Here is an 18,745-nt window from a genome sequence, read left to right as displayed (position 1 = left end):
GCAATCTGGTGCATTCTTGGCGATCTGTGTTGCTTTAATGAGAGTACTGGAAAATGGACAGTTTTAGAATTATATATATCAACAAATAAATCGGCCATGATTAACTACGCAGATGGCTGATGTTTGTTGCTGTTTTGTTGTTGTTGTGAGAATCATGTTGTTTAAGCCGCGTTCTCGCGTATAGGCAGCTACGCGCTTGGCCTATACCATGGACAAATTATATTTCCGTGCCTATACATGTGTACCTGGTCCCAGCCTACATGTATGCTGAGCACCAGTTTTATTAAAAAAGTTCAACAAACCCTAAGGAAAAATAATAATTACAATACAACTCAAACAATAGGATTTATATATTTGCATCAACTTTAATCATGAAAAAAATACAAATACAAAAACAGTAGAATAAAAATAAAACATAAATGTTTCGAAGGATAGAAAAAATATTAGTATAGTATAACCTATACACAATTCTCACAAGTGCAAAATATTATCACGTGTTGACATTGTTGACCTTTATTGACCCTGGGTGGACCTGATCAAAGTACTTCAGTCATGTCATCCATTAAACAAAACCATGTCCTCTCGATACAGAGTACTGTTGTATGTGGCTATGTTGGAAACAAGTGTGCGTCGTTTGCTCTTCAGGTAAAACGTTTTGTTTGTTAACTCAAACTGCAAACTTGAGTAGAATTCGGACAGACAAAAATAATAAAATTATAAATACTCATTATACTGTATTAGTGTATATGTGTACGATTTAACTTACAGTTGCTGAGCTGAACTAATAAATGTTATGATTGTGTTATTTTTGTCTCAATAGGCGACTATAAATTCATATCTAGATTTTCATCCCTGCCCACCTCTTTTTGTGACGCACCTTATTATTTTTACTTAAATGAAAATGTTGAACTGGGATCTGTATTTGCATATCGGTCCAGTCTGGGAGTAGGATAACTGTATTATTGGTCCCAGGTCCGGTACTGTTCGGGAACAGCGTTCATTTATACCAGCCATTGTCGATGTAAACATTCACATGTCAAAAAAGGGAATTGTTACGATGGTGTTCATGGTTCGTCTATAAAAACATGTGATCTCTTATGCAATAAGAAAAACCTTGAATACATATTTAACGGTGAAAAAGTCATCCAAGAAAAATCAAAAATAAAATGCCCCCATTTTAAAGAAGATTTTACTGATAAAGTTATTAGTTTGTACTTATTTATTTCACAATGATTGTAAAGCAAGTTATTTCAAGATTATATTAATAACTCTTGTTGGTATGATGTCACGAGAGAGTGTTGTCTTATGTTGTGGGGAATTGGGAGAACCCGGTGAAAACCCACTTGTCCATTTTGGTGACAAAATTCACTAAGCCCAGGCCGTTAATCAAACCTTGGATGCCTAGAGCTAGATAAGAAGTGAGTGTGTTAACCGATTAAGTTCCTAGAGTGATGAGTAATTAAATTACATGTGAATGTGACTTTTTGTTGTCAATGTAGTAAAGGTTCTGACAGACTGAACTATATTTTCAGGTACATGGGTTTGATTTCAGTCCTATCAACTCGGTACAGTTATCCAATCATACAGGTTTGAATATAATTTGTAAAACACCATGTTCTTTTTTAGAGTTTAAAATGGTCTGCCCGAGCTCCTTGCCTGCCTTAAGGCTTGACCACATCGTGTGGAATCATGACTAAAAGAGTACTTATTTGCCACAAGTGACATGAGTTCATATAAGCAAAGTTAAAAGACGCAGGTGAGATACATTAAGATTTGGGTGCTGTACCCTTTTTATGCCCCTGAAGGTGGGCATATTAAAATCGCACTGTCCGTCTGTCCGTGTGTCCGGCTCAATAACTCGTGTCCGGGCTGTAACTTCTTGTATGGACAGATTTTAAAATAACTTGCCACATGTGTTCCACATACCAAGACGAAGTGTTGCGTACAAGACCCTTGTTCCTACCTCTAAGGTCAAAGTCACACTTAGTGTTGATTCACAATGGAGTGCTGCATATTAGGACATCGAGCATAGGTTGTCGTGTCCGGGCTGTAACTTTCCCATGTATGGACAGATTTTAAAATAACTTGCCACATGTGTTCCACATACCAAGACGACGTGTCGCATGCATGACCCGTGTCCCTCCCTCTAAGGTCAAGGTCACACTTAGTGTTTATTCACAATGGAGTGCTGCATATAAGGACATAGAGTATAGGTTGTCGTGTCCGGGCTGTAACTTTCCCTTGTATAGACAGATTTTAAAATAACTTGCCACATGTGTTCCACATACCAAGACGACGTGTCACGTGCAAGACCCATGTCCCTACCTCTAAGGTCAAGGTCACACTTAGGTGTTCTTAGGTGTTTATTCACAATGGACTGCTGCATATAAGGATATGGAGTATAGGTTGTCGTGTCCGGGCTGTAACTTTCTCTTGTATGGACAGATTTTAAAATAACTTGCCATATGTGTTCCACATACCAAGACGATGTGTGGCGTACAAGACCCGTGTCCCTACCTCTAAGGTCAAGGTCACACTTAGTGTTTATTCACAATGGACTGCTGCATATAAGGACATAGAGTATAGGTTGTCGTGTCCAGGCTGTCACTTTTTCTTGTATGTACAGATTTTAAAATAACTTGCCACATGTGTTCGACATACCAAGATGATGTGTCGCGTGCAAGACCCATGTCCCTACCTCTAAGGTGAAAGATACCATTGTGTTTATTCACAATGGAATGCTGAATATAAGGTCATAAGAGTGTAGGTTGTCAAATATGGATGGTATTTTTTATGTTCAGAGGCAATTTAAAATAACTTGCCTTATGTATTTGACATGTAAAGGCAAGATCAACTTTTCATGTACTGACCTTGTTCATAGGTCAATGTCACATTCGAGGGCATTCGTCACATACTGTGACAGCTCTTGTTAAATATATTCTTTTGGTTAGATTTTTTGTTTTTTGAACTGATGTAGAGCAATGCCGTCCTGGGTTCAATCCTGTTCTGAGTACTAAAAATTTTACAGAACTGCCAGGCAAGTGTGTAAAGTATAGATCACACAGTTTTCTTGAAATGAGAACTGTGAGTAGCTAACAAAAGACTTTTAAGTCATTTGACGCCTTGAATTTGATTTATACATTATGTTAAAACAAATAGAGCCATAATTATAAAGGTATATGGGTAACAGTTCAAAAATTTACACATAACTGTATACAGTCATATATGCATTTGTACATATTCTTTGATAGATACCTGGTTAATTGTTTAGAACTTATTAAAATTAACAACATCATTAACATACCGTAGTCATTGTTAACTTTTAATCATAAAATATTTAATGATATGCTCATGTATTTAAATGTAAAGAAGTGCAGCTGAAACAGTTGTCTTAAGTCTTTAGAAATACAGCAGCTCAAAAGTGTATCCATTAAACTTCAAGAGCAATAACAATTTGAAAGTTAACAACGATGACATTTATAACTTTGTTAACTTTAACAAAGTTCTTAACAATTGGCACAATGTGTATACAGATGCATTCATTAATACTCCTCAAAAAATTGTCAATGAAGTTCTTAGTTTTCATGTATAGCACTTAAATCACACACAAATAACACACACATTCCCTTTTCCATTTGCAGGTTACAAGTTTATAAAGGGCCAGGTTCTGGATGCTGATGATGTAGACTGTCTGTATGAAGGATTGAAACAGAATAATATACACAACCAGTTCTCCCATCTACTCACAGGTAATCAGAATATTTTCTTAATTTAGTTTTCAGTGCTGAATGTTTTCAGTAAACTTAAGGAGTTGAATCCTGGTGTGCTAAACTAACTTAAAAAGTGCATAAAGAGCTGATCAATTGATTAAAAATTATAAAAGATTATTTTTCATATAATTTGCAAAAATAATAATAAATATAACAAAAAATCAACAGAGAAATGGTCAACACTTTTAGTATTTTGCTTCTTTCTAAATGTGTCTATATGTGTCCTTATTGTCTGAAAAGTATATGTTAATATATATGTGGTGTTGAATTTCAGGGTATATAGGGTCCAAATCATTCTTACTGAAAGTTGGTGACATTATACAGGACGTAAAAGACAGTAATCCTGGAATTGTGTATGGTATGTTCAAATGATTGTGAAGAAAGCTAATATTAACTTATAAATCTATGTCATGCTCGAAGGCACAATTTTGTGTGTGGGTGCGGCCTTGTGTTGTGGGGTACCCAGAGAAAACCCATTTGTCTGGCTTGGTGTCCACCAACCAAACTCACATGCATCCAGACCAGGGAATGATCATTGCTGGACAAGATTTTAAATAATTTCTATTTTATTTAATTTTAAATTTCAAGAACTAAATGTAGAACAAAAATCTTATATGGGTTTGCCTGTTTTTCTTTTTGTTGTTTATAATGACATTTAATTTTAACCAATCTAAATCATATTGATTAAATGGAAGTGACAATTGATGCATGCTCACTATACATCCCATAGTAAATACATCCCTGAACCCTCTGTTCATTTCAGTATGTGATCCAGTGATGGGTGACAATGGTAAACTGGTGAGTGGGGAAAGTCAGCGTGTAGGTTTCAGGTTTTCTCTTTTTATCTCCCTTGTAACCAGTGACTGGGAGTATTTGGGGTTCGGCAGAACACCAACTCAGTTATATATTCCAGGAATTTCCGCAGTGTTAGGGAAATGGGTCCTCTTCTATATAATTTTGGGACCCTTTCACTCCTAGTTTTGGGTCCCACAACTATCTATTTTTTAGCTCACCTGTCACATAGTGACAAGGTGAGCTTTTGTGATCACAATTTGTCCGGTGTCCGTCCGTCCGTAAACTTTTTCTTTAAATGACATCTCCTCATAAACCGCTTAGCCAATTTCATCCAAACTTCACAGGAATGTTCCTTTGGTGGTCCCGTTTGAAAATTGTTCAAATAATTGAATTCCATGCAGAACTCTGGTTGCCATGGCAACGGAAATGAAAAATTTCTTCTCCAAAACCACAAGGCCTAGAGCCTTAATATTTGGTATATAGCATCATCAAGTGGTCCTCTACCAAAATTGTTAAAACTATCTCCCTGGGGTCAAAAATGGCCACGCCCCGGGGGTCACTTGTTTTACATAGACTTATATAGGGAAAACTTCAATCTTCTTCTCAAAAACCACAAGGCCTAGAACCTTGAAAATTGGTATGTGTCATCATGTAGTGGTCCTCTACAAAATTTGTTCAAATCATTCTCCTGGGGTCAAAAATGGCCCCGTCCCAGGGGTCACTAGTTTGTGTATCTATACTAAAAGTTCTTGCAGTGTGCAGGCAATTGAACAAAGTCCTGTCAGTGCGCAGGCAACTGAAAAAAAGTCCTGTCAGTGTGTAGACAACTGAACAAGGTCCTGTCAGTGTGCAGTCAATTAACAAGTCCTGTCAGTGTGCAGGAAACTGTGACAAGTTCTGTCAGTGCGCAGGCAACTGTGACAAGTCCTGTCAGTGATTATCTAGGCAACATGTTTGACCAGTATGTTTTTCAATATTCTTTGAGAACAAATATCAAGCTATATTGATAACAAAGGTTAAACTCTTTTACTCAGGTGAGCGATTTAGGGCCATTATGGGCCTCTTGTTTGGCCATGCCCTCCTATTTTCGGGCCCTTGGGTTTCAATTTTCATCTCGATAAAACAACTTAGATTGAATGTAAATTTAATAGTAGAATCTAAGGTTTTTGATTGCCCTGTATAAATTTTGGCCTATCAAATTTATTGAATCACTCAGGCATAACTAGGGATAAGGATAAGAATTAAATTGAATACAGCCCAATGCCTTTGTGGGGCCGTTGGCTGTTTTCTTTTGGGACCCTCTGCCTTCTATTTTTGGGCCCTTGGCATTCATCCTGTTAAGGCAATACAATATTTGAGGAATGAGTTCGATCAGAGTTGCCTAAATTCATGATTTCAATAAAGATTTCACACAGGAAGCCTCAAAAGGCACATACCGGAATTAACAATCCCTGCTATTTAACATATAGTCTTAGCTCTACTCTTGAAATATGAATGCTTATTTCTATTGCCATGGAAAAAAGAGGGAAACCTGAGACTGTTTTCTGAAACCACACAACAAAACATACCATGAGATTATTATATATTGTTAACTACAAGACATTCACAGACCCAGAAAAAAAAGAAAGTTTATTTAAGAGAAACTTCAAAGTTGTCAAAAAGTATATTCCTTATAAACATCAAGAGCGCATGATCACCATTTTGCATGTGATGTAAAATTCCTCAGATCCTTTAGTTCCATGCCATTGCTGTAACTTCAACTGACCAATCATCAGTCTCACTAAGTAAACAAAGTACATCATGAATAAACCTTAATGATAAGCCGAAAATACCTGTATTTTAGTTAATTTCATAAATTTAAAGAACTTAAAACTTTGAAAATGATTATAAATTTCATTTGTTAATTGTTTATAATTGTAATCAGATATAGGTGATTATCAATTTGCAATCATCTCAGAAAATTGGTACATTCTATTTACATTTATTCTCATTGAATTGTATTGAACTGACATTCATACCGCCATGATAACCTCCCCCTGTTTCAGTATGTTCCAGAAGACCTGTTGCCTGTGTATAAAGATGTGATCATTCCGAAGGCAGACATTGTCACACCAAACCAGTTTGAGGCCGAGTAAGTTGGACATTTTTAGTTGTTGAGAAAACTGAAAATAGCTTTTGTGATGAATGCATTCCAAACTTTCCATATTGTTATTCATTATTGTGGTACTGTATATACAATAATGAATAACAATATGGAAAGATTGGTCAGTGGAAGAAACAACAATGGCATCTTATCAGTATAACCATAAAAGTGCACCAAAAACTTAAGACCATTAAAATTATACCATGCAAATGAAATTATTATTCAATTATTTGTTGAGGAACAAAAACCTTGACTACATAATTGCCTTATAAAAAAATCACAGTATCAGACTTTCCACAATGGCGTAAATATTAAACAGATATGTCAGCGTCCCTTTTTGAGTAAGCATTCAGGTACAGCACTCACTTTGTAAGCAGGAGATTTTGTTTTTCAGTAACGTTCTCACCTTAACCCAGGCAACTCTACCCCACACTTGCATTCTTGTTTAAAAAAGGCATTTACGTATTATTATAGTCCAATTCAATGAATGCAATTATAACAAACATATTTTTGAAGATATTAATTTCTATTTATAAATTTTCAGATTATATATAAATATACCGGTATATAATTTTTATGCCCCCGATGGTGGGCATATTAAAATCGCACCGTCCGGCCGGCTCTGTAACTTTCCCTTGTATGGACAGATTTTAAAATAACTTGCCACATGTGTTCCACATACCAAGACGACGTGTGGCGTGCAAGACTCGCGCCCTACCTCAAAGGTCAAGGTCACACTTAGTGTTTATTCACAATGGAGTGCTGCATATAAGGACATAGAGTATAGGTTGTCGTGTCCAGGCTGTAACTTTCTCTTGTATGGACAGATTTTAAAATAACTTGCCACATGTGTACCACATACCAAGACGACGTGTCGCGTGCAAGACCCTTGTCCCTACCTCAAAGGTCAAGGTCACACTTAGTGTTTATTCACAATAGAGTGCTGCATATAAGCATAGAGTATAGGTTGTCGTGTCCGGGCTGTAACTTTCCCTTGTATGGACAGATTTTAAAATAACTTGCCACATGTGTTCCACATACCAAGACGACGTGTCACGTGCAAGACCCATGTCCCTACCTCAAAGGTCAAGGTCACACTTAGTGGTTATTCACAATGGAGTGCTTCATATAAGGACATAGAGTATAGGTTGTCGTGTCCGGGCTGTAACTTTCTCTTGAATGGTCAGATTTTAAAATAACTTGCCACATGTGTTCCACATACCAAGACGACGTGTCGCCTGCAAGACCCGTGTCCCTACCTCACTGGTCAAGGTCACACTTAGTGTTTATTCACAATGGAGTGCTGCATATAAGGACATAGAGTATAGGTTGTCGTGTCGGGGCTGTTACTTTCTCTTTTATGGACAGATTTTAAAATAACTTGCCACATGTGTTCCACATACCAAGACGACGTGTCGCGTGCAAGACCCGTGTCCCTACCTCAAAGGTCAAGGTCACACTTAGTGTTTATTTACAATGGAGTGCTGCATATAAGGACATAGAGTATAGGTTGTCGTGTCCGGGCTGTAACTTTCCCTTGTATGGACAGATTTTAAAATAACTTGCCACATGTGTTCCATATACCAAGATGACGTGTCGTGTGCTAAACCCGTGTCCCTACCTCAAAAGTCAAGGTCACACTTAGTGTTTATTCACAATGGAGTGCTGCATATAAGGACATAGAGTATAGGTTGTCGTGTCCAGGCTGTAACTTTCTCTTGTATGGACAGATTTTAAAATAACTTGCCACATGTGTTCCACATACCAAGACGACGTGTCGCGTGCAAGACCCGTGTCCCTACCTCAAAGGTCAAGGTCACACATAGTGTTTATTCACAATGGAGTGCTGCATATAAGGACATAGAGTATAGGTTGTCGTGCCCAGGCTGTAACTTTCCCTTGTATGGACAGATTTTAAAATAACTTGCCACATGTGTTCCACATACCAAGATGACGTGTCGCGTGCAAGACCCGTGTCCCTACCTCAAAGGTCAAGGTCACACTTAGTGTTTTTTCACAATGGAGTGCTGCATACAAGGACATAGGGTATAGGTTGTCGTGTCCGGGCTGTAACTTTCCCTTGTATGGACAGACCCATGTCCCTACCTCTAAGGTGAAAGATACACTAAGTGTTTATTCACAAGGGAATTCTGAATATAAGGACATAACAGTGTAGGTTATCAAGTATGGGTGGTATTTTTTTATGTTCAGAGGAAATTTAAAATAACTTGCCATATGTATTTGACACATAAAGGCAAGATCAACTTTTCATGTACTTACCTTGTTCGTAGGTCAATGTCACATTCGGGGGCATTCGTCACATACTGTGACAGCTCTTGTTTTAAAATAAGCTTAAGCTGCTTTTGTTACCTTCCGTACATGTTTTGTGTGTGTCTGGTCTATAACAGATAAATAAACAGATTAAATTTCAATAGCATTCCTTTGATAGGCTTTTTTGTTTAAATGCATAAACCTGCCCATATCTTATATGAATTTTATATACAGGATACATGTATATAGAATTTCAGATTTTGTAAAAAAAACATACATTTGAATGCAATATGATATCATTTTAATGCTTTTCTTATCGAAAAACAACGTAAAAGGCAGCCCAGGTTTTAATAGAATCCGCTTCTGACTTGCTGCTTTCATTCGTCATATTGTGGCATTAGCAATGGTTACTCTAAAAAAAACTAAGGACAAGGGATCGAAAACATTTAAAAATGTTTCCCACAAATTTCTAAGCTATTGGAATGTTTAAGCTTACCTTATAATTTCATTTTTCTTCCAAAATGTACAGGTTGCTGACTGATATGAAGATCTCAAATGAAGCTGATGCCCTATTGGCCATGCAGCGCTTATTGGACAAAGGGCCGAGAACTGTTGTGCTCAGCAGTACAAATCTTGGCTCTAATGGCAAACTAGTCGCTCTAGCATGCTCAGTAAAAAGTAAGAGGAAATTTGTTAATTTTATTTTACCTTATTTATTGCATAGCATTCATTTCAACAAACAGTTCAAGTACAAATTCTTATAAAAAACAAATCTATGTATTTTCTATATGCTCATACGCACATGCGCACACACACGTGGCACACGCGCACACACACGTGCTCACACACACACATACACACACACACGCACAAGCGCAGACACTCAGACACACACGCATACATTCTTGCTCTCCCCTGTATTGTATGAGTATTGTGATATCATAATATATTTTTAGATATTAAAGATTTGTTTTATTTCTGTAGATTTGTGTACATATGCAAACCAAAATGTGAATGATGTTCTTGTAGCATTCGGAGTATTTGCCATTTTGTTAATATTTGGCATCTACAAAAACATAGTGTAATGTATAGTTGATCAATAAGGATCATGTTGTCCTGTGTTGTCCTCATTGTCTTTGTCTGCATTGTTCACTGTCTGTCATTAATACCATGTCTATTAAAGCTATAACTTTGTTGATATTGATACAATTCCAAGCTAACTTCAGGGAAATGAACAGCACTATTAGAAAGTCATTTGTGGCATAACATTTGTGAAGTCTTTTCAAAAGTGTAAACCATACTTGGCACATGTGACATCTTGGCTTAAACTCGACTAACATAGTATTCTTGCATAAGTATTCTTGTTAACCAGACAGTCATTGTTGGTGAATATGGGCATGCTTAAATTTTTTGTCTGGCACCATCCATGGTAGATAAGTCATGCATAACAACACACCCCTTTTATTTTATTTTACTGTATACTTTATGAAAATAAGATAATGACATTTCAATAGAGCACAATTTAATATATATCATCATACATGATTTTAATTTACAAATCAAAAATAAATAACCTTTAAAAATGGTCTGAAACATATCACAGATATAATTATTCAATGATATTTTCAGATGGCACCAAAGAATGTTACCGGATAGAAATGCCATACCTGGATGCGATATTTGTGGGCACGGGTGACCTCTTTGCTGCCTGTCTTCTTGCCTGGATGCAGAAAGATAGTGATCTCAAAGTAATAACCCATTCCTGTCTTCCAACAAATTTTTGGGCCAATATAAGGCCCCATTACCCAAGCCAAGGAATATACTTTTTCCTCCAAAATTTGGTTAAAAGTCCCCTCCATATTCTCAAACATTTTAACCTTTGAAAAAATTATTGCAGATCAAATGTTAACATAAAATTATTTGAGAAATAAGAATTATTTGAGAAATAAGCTACTTAGGCTAAGACTCTGCAGCTCCTTGCAATGCTTCTAAAGTTAAGATAATGTTTTGTTATGCTTAAAGTTTGAAGATTTTGAATGCTTTAGCCTAGGAATGAAAACACTTATTTTAAAGTCTTAGCCTAGAAATAAATGTACTTATTTTGATGACTTAGTCTAGGAATGGAGGTACTTATTTTGATGTTAGCCTAGGAATGAAGGTACTTATTTTGATGTTAGCCTAGGAATAAAGGTACTTATTTTGATGTAAGCCTAGGAATGAAGGTGCTTATTTTGATGTAAGCCTAGGAATGAAGGTACTTATTTTGATGTTAGCCTAGGAATGAAGGTGCTTATTTTGATGTAAGCCTAGGAATGAAGGTACTTATTTTGATGTTAGCCTAGGAATGAAGGTACTTATTTTGATGTTAGCCTAGGAATGAAGGTACTTATTTTGATGATTTAGCCTAGGAATAAAGGTACTTATTTTGATGATTTAGCCTAGGAATGAAGGTACTTATTTTGATGTTAGCCTAGGAATGAAGGTACTTATTTTGATGTTAGCCTAGGAACGAAGGTACTTATTAACCAGGTTTTCACATAGTGAAACCTGGTTATTAGAATGACGAACGTCGTTGTTCGGGCTGGTGGGCGGCCAGGCGGCGTCAAACTCACCTATGAAACTGAATAACTTTAGTAAGGGTTGACATATCTTAACCAAACTTAGTCTATAGAAAGAGTTAATGGGTACCTTTCATGGGATTGCTTTGGGGTCCCTAGGGTCAAGGTCACTGTGACTAAAAATAGAATAACGGTTGAAACTGAATAACTTAAGTTAGGGTCGACATATCTTGACCAAACATGGTCTATAGGAAGAGTTTATGGATACCTTTCATGGGATTGCGTTTGGCGTCCCTAGGGTCAAGGTCAAGGTCACTGTTACTAAAAATAGAAAAACGGTTGAAACTGAATAACTTAAGTTAAGGATGACATATCTTGACCAAACTTGGTCTATAGAAAGTGTTCATTGTTACCTTTCATGGGCTTGCGGTTGGGGTCCCTAGGGTCAAGGTCAAGGTCACTGTTACTAAAAATAAAAAAACAGTTGAAAACTGAATAACTTTAGTTAGGGATGACATATCTTGACCAAACTTGGTCTATAGGAAGAGTTTATGGGTACCTTTAATGGGATTGCGTTTGGGGTCCCTAGGTTCGTTCAAGGTCAAGGTCAAGGGTACTGTAACTAAAAATAGAAAAATAGTTGAAACTGAATAACTTTAGTTAGGAATGGCATATCTTGACCAAACTTGGTCTATAGGAAGAGTTTATGGAGACCTTTCATGGGATTGTGGTGCGGTTCCCTAGGGTCAAGGTCAAGTTCACTGTTAATTAAAATAGAAAAACGGTTGAAACTGAAAAACTTAAGTTAGGGATGACATATCTTGACTAAACTTGGTCTATAGAATGAGTTCATGGGTACCTTTCATGGGATTGCATTTGGGGTCCCTAGGGTCAAAGTCAAGGCCACTGTTATTAAAATTAGAAAAACGGTTGAAACTGAATAACTTTAGTTAGGGTTGACATATCTTGACTAAACTTGGTCTAAAGGAAGAGTTTATGGAGACATTTCATGGGATTGCGTTTGGGGTCAAGGTCACTGTTACTAAAATAGAAAAACGGTTGAAACTGAATAACTTTAGTTAGGGTTGACATATCCTGACCCAACTTGGTATAAAGGAAGAGTTTATGGATACCTTTCAATGGATTGCATTTGGGGTCCCTATGGTCAAGGTCACTGTTACTAAAAATAGAAAAACAGACACAGGCTGAAGTTTTTCTGTCAATCATAAAAAACCTGGTTTCGTCGCATTGCGGTGTTTCTTGTTTTGATGTTAGCCTAGGAATGAAGGTACTTATTTTGATGATTTAGCCTAGGAATGAAGGTACTTATTTTGATGATTTAGCTTAGGAATGAAGGTACATGTACTTATTTTGATGATTTAGCCGAGGAATGAAAGTACTTATTTTGTTGTTAGCCTAGAAATGAAAGTACTTATTTTGATGTTAGCCTAGGAATGAAAGTACTTATTTTGATGTTAGCCTAGGAATGAAAGTACTTATTTTGATGTTAGCCTAGGAATGTAAGTACTATTTTTGATGATTTAGCCTAGGAATGATAGTATTTGGTTGCATTTCAGTCGGCCCTGGAGAAGACTGTTTCCACTGTACAAACTGTGATACATCGCACGCTGCAGGCAGCTAAAGGTATGACTTAGGGCGTACAATGCACTGATGAGTTTCTTGTCATCATTTGAAGACTAGAAGGCTATTAGCGTGGTCATGGTTTAAACACAATCGATTCAAAATATTAACATGAAAAGTGCGCACATCAACAATGATAGTGGGGGAATGTAATAAATAAACATAAAACAAAATATCGTTAGATCATGAATTTTAACTGAATACTGAGTGAGAGACAAAAAAAAAGTTAAAAATTCAACAGGTAAATATTAAATGAATGCGGCTCAAATATATTTTGCAATTGTTACATGAAATTACAATACCCGCGTATATAATTTTCAGAGGTCGCAGGATCAGAGACACCAACACCTGCGCAAATGGAGCTTCGACTAATGCAATCAAAAGCAGACATAGAAAACCCGAAGATAAACTTTACAGCACAGAAAATATCTTGATGTTGTTAAAAATTCAGGGTAGAATGAGGGCATTTATAATGATAAAATTGTCTCTCTTTTTTTCTTTTTTTTTGCCTGTGGTTTCATCATAGTCTAGGAGTTGTCACACTGTCTCCTTATTTGGAATAGTCTCAAATCATTAGAAAACAAATGACAAATCTCTTTGTGATTATTTAGACAGTTTGGAAATCATATAATATTTGTTATTATCATACTATAAAATGATTATTATTTTTTGATTTTTTGAAAGTATTCTCCTGTGATCATAAAATAGATTATTTTTACTTGTTTGAATAAATTATTTTTTGTCTGAATTAACAACCTAATGACTTGTTAAATAATGTTCTTATATTTGTTTTTCACATGTAAATGTTACATATCATGTTAGTTCATAGAACAAAATATTGTGAGTATATCTGCAAATTGTATTGTTTTATCTTGAACAAAATGTACTTGAACTTACTGTTTGTCAAAAGAATGAATACAGGCATGTTTTGATAACTTTATATATGTTTCTCATATGAAAACATCATTGTTACTTTTAATATACATGTCAATCATGTTTACTATATCAAAATTAGGAACAATGTATTCAGGTATTGTGATGAACGTTTTGCTTCCATTTTGTACTTTTTCAATTTTTACTAAAATCCTGCATCAAAAATAATCTTAAACTATTTTGAGACTCGTCTTACTGAATAATGCCACAGTTTAAGTTCTGCCAGCAATATAGGCCTGTTTCACCCTCTTGAGTCCCGAGTTCCAGGCCTAATGAAAGGTGCCACAGTATGAGTTCTGCCTGCAATATAGGCCTGTTTCACCCTCTTGATTCCCGAGTTCCAGGCCTAATGAAAGGTGCCACAGTCTGAGTTCTGCCTGCAATATAGGCCTGTTTCACTCTCTTGAGTCCTGAGTTCCAGGCTTACTGAAAGGTGCCACAGTTTGAGTTCTCCCTGCAATATAGGCCTGTTTCACCCTCTTGAGTCCTGATTCCCGGCTTACCGAAAGATGCCACAGTTTTACTGCCTACCATATAGGCCCGTTTCATCCTCTTGAGTACCGAGTTCCCCTTAAAAACACTGTTAATGATATGCAGGGTCTAATTGCCCTTCTTTTGCTGTTGTTGAAACCCCGCTGCTTCCCCAGGGGCCAGACTCCATTGTTTTCTCTCTCCCAAAATAGCCTCTAAAATTACCGATTTCAATTATCATTTTTTTAAGAAAAAAATAATTTTATATAATGAGAATCACAAGATTCATTAATTGATGTTTCTGAGTGATATATTTACTTCTTTTTTCTTATATTTAGTTCCAAACTGTTTTAAAAGACAATGAATTTTTCCCAAAACGAAAAAAAAAAACGTTTTTATTTTTTTTCAACGAAAAAGGCTAGGGTGTCGTCCCAATAACTGGTAATAGGGCCCCCACGTATACCTAAACAGGGGAAGGGATTGAGCCTTGGACATGCTTTTATTGGGCTAGCTCTTACAATACCACCTATTGTGCTCACTATTGATTTGGTATTGCTGTTAAAAAAGAGTGAAATTATTAATTATACTGGGGTGAATCTGATGTCTTTTTGTTGTGTGGCAAAAGTTCTGTATGGTACATGTATCATGAAAAAAGTGTTTGTGCATCATTTTATCAGGCTTAATAATGTTTGTATACATGTACTCCTCACAGCATCTATTTACATTCCTGTGATGACAGTGGTATATTTAATTGTGAAAAAGATTTTAACCAAGAAATATAATCTTGAAGTTGTTTTGTTTTGTTTAACATTGACTATTTGTACAATTATGTCATTTGAGCAACATGTCTAAAAGCTGCACTCTCACAGATTGACTGAATTGACAACTTTTTCATTTTTTGGTCTACGAACCAGCTGATTATGGCATCCATGTTTTCAAAAACACAGTAAAACAGAATTCAGTTGTTTGGAAAACTGCCGAAAGTTTCTGTAAGCACTAGAAATAAATATTAAACACTGCGATCTGTTCTTTGATCAGCAGTCTTAAATCACCGTTTTTCAGTCATTAACGCAATATTTGGCTCATCCCCAGACAAAACATAAAGTTGCTTAAACTGTCTATCTGTGAGAGTGGAGCTTTAATTATTGTGCAAAAGAAACACCAAAATGTCTTCCATGAAATTGTCTTCACTTTCTCCTTATGCTGTGATGTCTGGAAAAAAGGTGTCAATTTCTACAAAATATTAGCAAAATTGTTTAGAAAATGACATTTAAGGTACTGTAAAATGCACTTTTTGCATGATGAAATAAAGCAAGGGGAAAATCATTAGGAATGTTAAAACCAAGATACCAAAAGCTGGAGCCCTTCAGCAAATGTTGATATATGCTCAAATATTGTCTTTGGAGACCACGCTAATGGTAACTTAATAAATGTCTTGTTTTTGTATGATTGGTTGATTGACATTATCATGTGATGTTACCAATGTATTGTTAAAAGCTTGAAATATCCATCGCTTTTGTATAAGTTTTGGTGGTCTAGTGGTTAAGGCAGCATTTTCTAATTTTTTCTTGACTTAACCAGCATGGGTTTGAACCCCACTAAAACCTAAACATCGATAATATAGAGTAAATTAATGATACAGTTTGTGTTTTCCGATGCATTTCAGGACAGTTTTGTGGCTTGGAATGAGCCAATTTTTGCGTAAATGTCTGGAAACCAGTGGATCAAGACTCGTGACAAAATATCAGATTACAGTTTTTTTTTTTATATTCATGTTCTTAAATTGATGTTATATAAGTGTTACTAAGGCTTTAAAAAAATGTAATTTCGTTAGTTTTTCTAAATAGCTGCTATCTGTTCTACTGCGATTATCTGATATGACTGGATTGAAGACATTGATACCAAAATAAGCTGATTCTGAGACAAAATCTAAAAAAAAATGTCAAATGGTCAAACTGTGGGAGTGCAGCTTTAAAAGCACTCGCTTATGTTTTTGGACCAAGTATAAGTGTTGCTGGTATTGCATCTGAAAACACATATTTTATCATTATTTTACTCTATGATATTGAAATTTCAGAAATATACATTTATAGGATAAAAACGTATTTCTTGTAACAAATATTGTACTATTCACTAAATGTTGGTATCGTTGTTATTATTGTGCCGTCAAAGTAAACATTGTGCTAGGAATCACTTTATTTCAATAAAATATTTATTTATATCTTGTTTTCCTTAGAATGCCTCTGTTTCTCGGTCGGTATTCGTTCTGGGAATAGTGAGGTTGGGAAACACAATGTTGGCGAAACACCATGTGGGCGCGAAAACCATGTGGGAGAAATACCATGTGGGCGAAACACCATGTGGACGAAATTTCATGTGGGCGAAACACCATGTGCGCGTGTACATGTATTTGAAGCAACATGTAAATGCTAAATTGCAGTTCAGTCATTTACATGTTGACACTAAGCATCTTTTTTTCAAATATATACCTTTATAGAGATTTGATAGCATTCTGGGGGTATAAATCACAATTTCATGTGGTTTTCTCTTTGAATGTTGCAAGGTTGAAAATTAGTTCATTTTGTAGTGATGAACAAGTCATTTTAGTCATTATCCCCTGCCGAATCAAGGTTGGTAAGATCATGTTCAAACTTGAGAATGTTTCACTTAATTAAATCTGGACCGCTTGTAAAAGTGGGTCACATGGGGTCAAAATCTAGGTCAGTATATCAAATTTTGAAAAAAAGATTTATATTTAGTCCAATATTTATCAGACCTAATAAGAATGTTTTCCTTCGTAAACGTTTGGACATATTTAAAACAGGGTCACATGTGATTAAAATTTAGGTCACTAGGTCATTTTTTTGGTCTGGAACAAGATCACTGTCTCATAACACGTGATAAATTGCGTCATAAATGCTACGGCGTTTTGACTAGTTTGAAACTGGTTCACGAGGACAGAAATTAGGTCACTAGGTCAGATATTTCAACGATCATGTCCGGAACCAAATGTTGATATTGATTGGCCAGAATTTGTTCGAGTGTGGTCAAAAATTGTAATCTTGGTAGACGTAAAAGTGGGTCACATGGGGTCAAAGTTTTCCTCGCGCTTTTATGTTTTTGTCTAGTTTTAACGTTCGAGTAGCCGACCGAATCAGCATGCATCTGTAAATTTAAACTGCGCATGTGGTTCCTTCGGCCATTGTGAAGGTCACTGAGTTTCTTAGAAATTTGATGATAAGACTCTGTCCAGCCTATAGTTGCTTAAAAAATATGTAACAATCGTAAATCACGGTGTTACTGTTCGTGAACTGGGAGTAGGTTATTGGCCCCAGTCGTAAATGATACCTAAATTAAAATTTTAATTTCTTTACAATGTGTAGAGTACGATACACCCTCGAACGAAATTTGAGCTAAAAGTAAGCCCTACTTTTAAAAAATTCATGAACACAAAGACAAAACCCAGAAAGAGGTTTTCGACAAAAAGACGCATTTTACTGATAAACCACCAGATGCGCTAGAAGCAAACTGAAGCCAGACTAAGATCAAATTAGCCGTGGGAATATTCCAAGCTCTTATCTCAATTAGAACCAGACTTCCGGTTCAGATTCCACTGCATTTGAAACGGAGTAATATTTGAAAACAAAGGTAATTAAATACTTGTGTTTATTTTTTTGTTTTCTTGAATTTATTTTGTTTTATTTTTTCTTTGATACTGACCTGCGTCTATTTTTGAAACATCGTGACTTGGGCGAATGCAAGAAGTACTAACTTGTTTTGTTTAACAAGATAATTCAAAACTGTTGGTTTGATTTCTGTTGTCGGTTTCGTTGTTTCTGTTTGTTATATTTACGGTAGATGGTTGATAAACAGGCTGTTATTGTTTTATAAACAATGCATGATAGTAAAATAATCTTCTTGTCTGATGCTGAAGGGTTAGTCTAAACTGTTTATGTTTTATATTGATCGTAAGAAAAACGAAGCGTGGTGATTGATGCATACCAGAAATAGCGCTGTTGTCTTTTGTACTTCGGTCTGTATTTTCATTACTTTTAAGTCTGCTGTGGTCACAGAAAATATACTGATTTTCATTGAATATTTTTACTGCATGCACAAATTGCTTTGCAATATTTTGCTATGTTTGCCTCTTTGCCATTATTTGA

General features: G+C 35.9%; 1 protein-coding gene across 2 annotated transcripts; it reads left to right on the top strand.

Annotated features, from left to right (window-relative positions):
- Nucleotides 1-497: 497 nt before the first annotated feature.
- On the top strand, nucleotides 498-16,786 carry LOC128239343 (pyridoxal kinase-like). Of its 2 annotated transcripts, XM_052955961.1 has the most exons (10): nucleotides 498-645; nucleotides 1,533-1,587; nucleotides 3,642-3,749; nucleotides 4,045-4,128; nucleotides 4,534-4,568; nucleotides 6,611-6,696; nucleotides 9,509-9,657; nucleotides 10,609-10,727; nucleotides 13,115-13,181; nucleotides 13,500-16,786. In XM_052955961.1, exons 1-10 carry the CDS (start codon nucleotides 553-555, stop codon nucleotides 13,610-13,612), a joined length of 909 nt encoding a protein of 302 aa, XP_052811921.1. In that variant the 5' UTR covers nucleotides 498-552; the 3' UTR covers nucleotides 13,613-16,786. The 2 variants fall into 2 exon arrangements, with proteins under 2 accessions (XP_052811921.1, XP_052811922.1); XM_052955962.1 differs by lacking the exon at nucleotides 1,533-1,587.
- Nucleotides 16,787-18,745: the final 1,959 nt, after the last annotated feature.

The sequence above is a fragment of the Mya arenaria genome, chromosome 6, assembly GCF_026914265.1.
Source record: "Mya arenaria isolate MELC-2E11 chromosome 6, ASM2691426v1".
Classification (NCBI taxonomy): Eukaryota; Metazoa; Mollusca; class Bivalvia; order Myida; family Myidae; genus Mya; species Mya arenaria.
This window is presented reverse-complemented; position numbering and strand designations above follow the sequence as displayed.